Source organism: Oryzias melastigma, linkage group LG11 (genome assembly GCF_002922805.2).
Source record: "Oryzias melastigma strain HK-1 linkage group LG11, ASM292280v2, whole genome shotgun sequence".
Lineage (NCBI taxonomy): Eukaryota > Metazoa > Chordata > Actinopteri > Beloniformes > Adrianichthyidae > Oryzias > Oryzias melastigma.
In genome coordinates, this window is record NC_050522.1 from 20,860,481 (window position 1) to 20,869,044 (window position 8,564).

The following is an 8,564-nucleotide window of genomic DNA, read 5'->3' on the forward strand; positions in this document are numbered from 1 at the left end:
TAACCTGTTTGGACAGATTTTGCAAGTTCCTTCGAGATTATTAAAGTACTCTGTCTGTCCGTGTGTCTAAATGTTGCTCCATCATGGAGTGTTTGGTGCTGCAGCTCCATGCCTCCATCTGGTGGAGGGAGAGCAGAAGTGCAGCAGCTGATGTTCAGCAGCTTCCTCTGTCCCACACTGCTGTCTGACTGCATTCACCTGAACCTGAGAGGAAACACAAGAGAAGAGCCCATCAGTGGAGGAGCAGCTGATCTGTTAGTGAAGGAGGATCAGAGCTGATGATGATGAGGGTTTCCTCTGCAGATGAAGGCTGGACGAAGGTGTGTGTGAGCTGATCCAGTGGATCCAGTCAATCCAGCAGCATGGATCAGTGTGAGGACACACAGGAGGGAGCTCTGCAAAGACGGAAACAGTAAGTGTTTTATGTTATGGATTCAACTCCCTGCAGTGTCATTGCCAGAAGGGGGCATTTTAACATACTGTCTCAATCAGTCTGTTTATGATCTGAGTTCATTGGTTCAACATGGAAGATAACCCGATGAACCTCCATAACATAGAAAAACAGTTTATAATAAAATAAATTTTTTTCTTTCAGGATAGAACAAAGACTTCAACCTGGAATCGGATCAGGATCTAGCTGGAGGTCCTTCAGGAGTGACAGTTTAGATAATTATTTAACGAAATTCAAAAACAGCCGTTCAAGAGTGAACCAGTAAGTGTCTTAAATGCATGTTGTTACCTCCTTCCACAAGAGCATGGTCACTACTCGTTTTTTGATTCTGCAGAAAAACTCAAAGACTAAGAGTGTCTCACAGCAGATCAGTTTATTTACAATCTTAGTTCAATAATTCAACATGAAAGATAATCCGGTGAACCTCTATAACAGAATAGATTAATATTTAATAAAACAAATGTTTTGCCTTCAGGATCCAACAAAGACTTCAACCTGGATCGGGATCTAAGGGGGGGTCCTTCAGGACTGACGGCTCAGAGGATTATCTAAGTAAATTCAAAAACAGCTGTACAAGAGTGAAACAGTAAGTGTTTGTCAAACCTATGTTGTTGGAGCCAGATTGAGTCTAAATATGACCCACAATAGGAGGTTATGAAACTTCTGAAACACGAGGTGTACATTTGTATAAACCTCCTTTGTTTTTGAGACTAAAATTTATTCATTTTGATTATTATGTGTATATTTTTTGGACCAGACTGAAAAGAAGAGGAGAAAAAAGAAGATTAAGGGACGTTAGAAGTGCGGGATAACTAAACAAATGAGAAGACAAAAAAAATGAAAAAACTGTGGGTCTATAGAATGATGACAAAAGAAGTAAGGAGGGAGTAAAATCTTAAAGAACCAAGTTGATGTAGGTTTACCATCTACATGAGATGTAATGTATCACTCTTTTTATTCTAGCCAATTCCAAATTTTGCAACATCAACCAACATCTTTCCTTGAATAGCTAACAGAAGGGTGAACGATCCTGACCCAAAAGGATGTCTCAAAAGGTGTAGTCCCATCCAACTATCGGTCAATAACCTGCCTCTCCACAACATGGAAACTCATGTCGGGCATTATTGCAACCAAAATACAGAGGCACATGGATAAATTCATGAGCAACACACAGAAGGGCAGTGGTAGAGACTCCACATGAGCCAGTTTTTTTTTTTCTTTTACATGTATCCTGTCCAGAAGCTACGCAGAAAGATAAGAGCTAAAGTCCTTTTGTGTTGGACACATTTTATTTTTAAAATAGGGCAGTGATTCTCAACCATGGGGCCGTGGCCCAATCTTGGTCCACGAGCGCCCCCCAGTGGGCCGCAAAAAAAAAAATCTGTTCTGAACCTGTGGGCCGCAAGACCTAAATGCAGCTTCTTACCGCTTGGTGGAGCTGTCCACTATCACAAATCTCCAGCTTACTTTCACCCCTGGTGACAAGTTTGATCCAGCTGGATTTCAGGTCTGCACACAGGAGACGGTGTGTAAGTCGACTCTGTTGCTCGTCTCTCATTAAAGCGGCAGGAGAAATGCTGAGTTTCCGCTATTCTTTGACAATGGTAGTTGTTATAGTAAACTCATGTCGGACCTCATACCAAAATAAAATAATAATCAGTTTCCTCCATCTGGGATTTGTGATAGCGGACAGCTCCGATAGGGTCCGCCCCTCCAGCGCAGGGCGCTCCCCTCTGCCTTGCAGCTGTCAGATCAAATTTCATCTTCCCACTTTTGACTACAAATAAGGGCCATGTTATCCCTTAATTACAGAACATAAAAAGCTAAAGTTTATTTTAGACAGAGTTTTATCAGGTTCATCTCACAGATGCATGAGGGCGTCCGTCGGTTTCAGAGGGTTAACAGAGAGGACATTAGTACGTCTTACCATCAAGCGGATCTCCTGGCGTTTGCTCGTGAAACTGCAGCAGCGGGAGACGTGGTCCGTCAGCAATTAATGGCGCTCGCACCCTCCACCGCCACCCAGACGCCGTTGCTCCAACCCATCCCCCTCCCCCTGCTACAGCAGCTTGATCGGTACAAAACTAAGATGTCCAACTTATAACAGCAGCCAAACTGTCATTAAAAAGACCTTAGAAAAAATGTAAAAAATAAATAAAAACTTCCACCAAGCGGTAAGAAGCTGCATTCAGGTCTCGTGGCCCACAGGTTCAGAACAGATTTTTTTTCGCGGCCCACTAGGGGGCGTGCGCGGACCAAGATTGGGCCGCGGCCCCATGGTTAAGAATCACTGGTCTAAAGTGAGAGTTAAAATTGGGGGGTAGACCAGTGTGAGACGAGCACAGGTGTGTGCCCCTCTCCCGACTTCCCCTCCGCCAGACCACTCCCACAAAGGCTCTGGATGAATAAAGGTGTCTAAAATGCAAGTAAAAGTGGAATGGAGGGCAGGTGCACCAGAGCGATAGAGGCTCAGATCTACCACACCAGACAAGACCCAAGGTGTAGGCTGTGCAAAGAAGTGCCGGAAACAATCCAGCACATAACAGCAGGGTGGAAGATGCTGGATGGGAAAAGCATATATGGAGTGAAATAACCAATTGGCTAGAAAATACATAAACATGTACAGAATATTGGCTTGAAAACCCCAAAGCCAAAATGGGAAACACCTCAGAAAGTGGTAGAGGGTGAGAGAACAAACATCCTGTGGGACTTCCAGATGCTGACGGACAGGATGGTAATGGTGAACCAACCAGACATTGTAGTGGTGGACAAAGAACCGAGGACAGCCGTTGTGGTGAATGTGGAGTACTGTACTGCTGTGCCATGACCGTCCTGTGATGATTTGATGGAGAGGCAAAAGCATTTGCCTCTCCATCAAAATGATCAGAATCAGGTGTCCTAATCACTTGAATTGACAACAGGAGTGTAAAATCAAGCACTCAGGTATACAGACTGTTTTTCCAAACATTTTTTTTTAAATGGGCAACTCACAGGAGCTCTGTGAAGTCCAGCATGAAACTTTCATAGGATGCTGCCTGTGTATGAAATCTTGCAGCTGCATCAAGCCACACATCACCTATGCAAAGCGTTGATGCAGTGGTATAAAGCACACGGCCACTGGACTCTAGAGCAGTAGAGATGCCTTCCTTTGAGTGAAGAATCTCGCTTTTCCATCTGGCAATCTAATGGACAAGTCTGGGTTTGGAGGTTGCCAGGAGAACGCTACATTTCAGATTGCATTGTACCGAGTTTGAAATTTAGTGGAATGATGGTGCTGTATTGTTTTACAAGAGTTGGGCTTTGCCCCTCAGTTCCAGTGAAGGGAACTTTGAATGCTTCAGTATACCAAAATATATTGGGCAATTCCATGCTCCCAACCTTGTTTAAACAGTTCGGAACAGGACCCTTCCTCTTTCAACATTACTGTGCACCAGTGCACAAAACAAGGTCCATAAAGACATGCAGAACAGAGTATGGTGTGGATGAACTTGACTGGCCTGCACAGAGTTATGATCTGAACCCCATAGAACACCTTTGAGTGGTCTTCTCCACCAGCATCAGTGTGTGACATGACCAGTGCGCTTTTGGAAAAATGTCAAACATCCCTAAAAACACACTCCTCAAACTAGTGGTTAGCTTTGTCAGAAGAGTTGAAGCTGTAATACCTGCAAAAGGTGGACCCACATAACCCGGTAAAGCCTGAACCATTAAAGAATTGACAGAAAATTCCAATTCTTTGAACTTGAAGCCTTTATTGGTCCCTCTGAACAAACAAACAAAAAAGTTCTTATATGATTTTTTATATACGAGTTTCAATTTGTATCATACATATCAGGTCACAGAGCTCAAATATTAATTTATTCCCGAACTAATAAAAACATGGAAAGACCCAAACAAATGCAACAGATTTGAAGTTCAAAACATAAAAAGGGCTACCATATTGCAGCAATGAAAAATAATCAATGGAACTGACTCGGTGGAAGTCAGGAACCTATTTATTTTGCATGGTGGTAGGCCTGAAAACAGTTTGTCCCCTTGTTCAGACAAAGATGTACTCTGCATTTCTGACAGTAAATGTGGGTAAAGTGGCCTGTGCATTGCTTGCATCTCTGTTGGGTTTCCCATGTTGAGTAATGTTCAAGGCCATCCTTTCTCACATTAGAGGGTACCTCCGTGGTTTTTCTCTTGCGGGGAGGGGTTGGCACTGTTTCTGGAGAGGACAGAGGTCTACCACACTTTTTGACCTTTCCTGCACTTGTGAGGGCTGTACCCACAGAAGCCTGAAATCTTCGCAGGGGCGTGGGCTTCTGACTGGGCTGCAGTTTCTCCAGGTCTCTTCTGTAGCGGATCCATGCATTGATTACTGCCACTGTCACAGTGTGCCACCAAATGTAAATGTACCACCTTCTGGATCTGCAACTGAACTCGTATAATGTAGACAGCATGTCAAGAAGGTCAACACCTCCCATGAATCTGGTGTATATGTTCATAATGGCTGGTCTAAGAACCATTATGTAGGCTTTGACTTTTCAATCCCAAAGCCTCACATTGCCCAGTGGTTCATCCATAATCATTTCCATCCATATTTCCATCCATAATTTCATCCATATATTTTATATTTCATCCATAATATTTTCTTCCATAATTTCCATCCATAATCATGTTCAAAAAATCTTCCACACTGTATTTTTTTGCCATCTAAAAAAATGTGAACGCAGTAATCAAAAGGAAACTACAAGTAATTTTCTCATGACCACACCAAACTAGTCATCAATCATGATTATACAGCAAGTTGCAAATGTAGTTTTTTTACACTAAATATACCAAGCTATGTAATTTAAAAATAAAAAAGGACTTTATGTTGCTTGATGTTATACATGATGCATGAAATACAATAAAATGATAGTTCACTTATTTAGGGTTACATGAACTGAAATCCCTGCTGTATCAAATTTGATACGGCATTTTCAATATGGATTTACTAACATATAGTTTCTGCAATTTTAATATTTTTCACCCTGCATCAACTTGGTAACTGTTCCTATTGATGTTTTAGTACAATTTTGAATGTTTTTCTTACCATAAGCTTTTCAAATTTATCAAAGTTCTTCTTCAAAAACCGCATGTGTCCAACTCCTGAAACATGGCAGCCTTGTAGTGCCACTGGAAAGCCCCCAAATGAATTAATTTCTGCCCTCTGGTGCACTGCATGGGTCTGATTGTATACATCTTGTTTTTCAGGTAAAAAAATGTCACACTACTCTTGTGGAGGGCTGACAAACTCATGTATCAAATATGATACGTTTGGCGTTATTGGGACATAATATTGAACTAAAGGGGTTATGAATGAGATGACATTCAGTCCATATGTGAGTCAAGGAAAGTGAGTGAAAAATTTGGTAATATTGTGTAGGTCTGACTTGCATACTTGATTTGGATATCACGTCGGATGCCTTTACTGACAACTCTCTGTATTGATCCGGCCTTGGGGTTGGCTCAATGAGATCTTGGTTTTGGCCTTTTGTGGCAATATTGAGTTAAATCGTTTAACATGGAAGACAATCTGATGAACCTCCAAACAGAAGAATTGTGTTTTTAATAAATAAAATGCTTTTCCATCAGGCTCTCACAGAAGTTTAGATCTAACTCCAGATCTGGATCCAGCTGTGTGTCCAACAGAAGTGACCTGTCAAAGGGTTGGATTCCTGACTTCAAGGACATCATTTCAGGAGTGGAACAGTAGGTATTTGTCAGAGTTAAAGGAGTCTGGATAATAGTTCAGATGATCAATAGTTTTCAGATGAATGACTTGAGTTCTGGCTCAGATCTTGAGCTCTCTGATCAGACTCTCTTGGAGCATCATGTGTGATCAGATCTTTTCAGTTGATCTTCTTATAGTCTCTGAGAGAAGAGAATTGTTGGAGAATAAAACATGCTGACTGTTGACTATGACTGGCAGCAGCTACAGTCTAATGAGAAGGATCACTGCAAACTCCGAAGATTTACATTTTCATCACTTTACAAACATCAGATTGTTCTAGTTTTACTTTTAGATTTTCTACATTTCTAAATGTAGAATGTAAATAAAATTTTATAGAAAAAAAAAAAGTCTTGTTTGACTCACAGAAAATGATCAAAAATTTGATCTCAAACTGTTGATCTCAAGCTGTTGATCCAAACATGTCATATTATTCCCGACTAAACACCACAGTCTGTGTTCATGTCGAAATCCATCAGCTGTTAATGAAGAGGTAGGTCCTCCAGCACTGATTTTTTGTTTGAAGAGCCCAACAGGTCACACAAAGATTCCAGTCTGCAACATCCAGTTGTGGCTCCTTGAAGAGTGACCAGTCCAGAAGGATTCCTCCACTCTTCAGAAGTGAACCAGAACCTTCAGACTCACAGTAAGAACCAGTTTCTAGTTAACAAAGCAGAGTTCATCTCTCAACAGGAACAACAATGTTCTCATCAAGAACATCAGCTGATCATCCAGGAAGGTCAACCATCTGCTGTGACCACTTTAGGTCTGAGAGGAAAGAAAAGAATTTGACAACTCTTGGGGACACAAAGCTCAGTCTATGAAGCAAATAGCTGAACTTTTGTCTGACCACAGTACGGATATGAGCTACAAACACAGCTAACACATCATTTACATCTTCAGATTGACTAGACCTGCTCTGTTTTTAAACTGTCAGCACATTTGTAGCGTTCCACCCTTGAAAACCTGTGATGACCTTTTGGTCCCTTTTGGGACGGGAAGATGGCGGCGTAGCAGAAAGTCCACACTGCTTAGTTCCGCACGACTTTTCTACTTTTTTCAGTACTTCGGGCACTTTAAATATTTCCTGGTTGCTCATCTGGTCGATTAGAATAACATGAGCCTTGATGGATACTTTTTGAGTCCTGCTGAGACCATGCCGCCAAGAAAGAAACCAAGCAAGACCGAAGGTCCTGCTAGCTCCATTCAAGATCCGGAAGAGCGGCAGATTGCTAATGCTAGCAACCCTACAAGCTGCCTCGACCCAGCTCTGTGCCAAGCCATTCAAGAAATCACTGAAAATATCACCAAAGTCCTAGATGAAAAATTGAGCTGCCTTTCACAGACGCTTCAGACCCACGCGCTACGTTTACAAAATGCAGAAAAGAGAACAGATGAGGCGGAAGAAAGAATTTCTGGCATAGAGGACGTAGCAGCCGAAGCTAATCAACGGATTAAAACACTGGAGAAGACCGTGCAAGGCATGGCTGAACACATTGAAGAACTTGAAAACAGGACGAGAAGGAAGAACATCCGAGTCATCGGCCTACCTGAAGGGGTGGAGGGTAATCAAGCGACTGCATTCCTCGAAAGCTGGCTGCCTGAATTTCTTCGCATCGAAACAAAGACGGGACGAATACAAATTGAAAGAGCACATCGCACATCGAAACCAGCCCCCGATCGACGTCCACGACCCCTGCTGATATGTTTCCATGACTTCTGTGATAAGCTGAAGGTGCTCAAAGCTGCAAGACTCAGCGGAATCGCCGGACACAACCTCAGGTACGACGGCTCTAAAGTGATGTTTTTTCAAGACTTCTCCCCTGAAACTGCACGCAGACGTAAAAGATTCGATGAAGTTAAGAAACGCCTTAAGTCAATCGGGGTTCAGTATTCCCTGCTGTACCCAGCTAAACTGAGGATTACACATAATGGATCATCCAAAATGTTTGATTCCCCGAATAAAGCTATGGCGTTTCTGAATGAAATTAAATGAAGACAAGATCTTTGTTGTTGAATGTTCCCAGTAGAAAGATGAACATTTTAGTGAAAGGTGAAGTACTGAAAACGTGAACCTTTTTTTTTGCTTCTTCTTTTTTTTTCAAAAAAAGTGGTGTTTACTCAGCAGGTTTGTGGGAAGGGAAGAAAAAAAAAAAAAACGTTTTTTTTTTTTTCTCTCTCATGTGGAAATGGAAGAGATGCCTCATTTTCTTTTACATGTACCTGCTCGTCTACTTAATTTATTGGGAGGCAAAGGACAGTAAACTCAGTAAATTTGTTGATTATTTTAGTTCAGAAATGAAATTTTTCTTTTCTCTAAATGCACCCTCAGCCAGCAGCCCATCTCTGCTCTGG

The 8,564-nt window shown here is 41.9% G+C and overlaps 1 protein-coding gene across 2 annotated transcripts in view; it reads left to right on the forward strand.

The window, feature by feature from the left end:
- Positions 1 to 292: 292 nt before the first annotated feature.
- Positions 293 to 8,564, forward strand: part of LOC112138243 (protein NLRC3) — a 25,520-nt gene continuing 17,248 nt past the window's right edge. For both annotated transcript variants that reach the window (XM_036214339.1, XM_036214340.1), the window contains exons 1-5: positions 293 to 412; positions 596 to 712; positions 927 to 1,037; positions 6,074 to 6,190; positions 6,736 to 6,855. In XM_036214339.1, the coding sequence (XP_036070232.1) occupies positions 363 to 412; positions 596 to 712; positions 927 to 1,037; positions 6,074 to 6,190; positions 6,736 to 6,855 (515 nt within the window). In that variant the 5' untranslated portion in view covers positions 293 to 362. The remainder of the gene's footprint in view (positions 413 to 595; positions 713 to 926; positions 1,038 to 6,073; positions 6,191 to 6,735; positions 6,856 to 8,564) is intronic.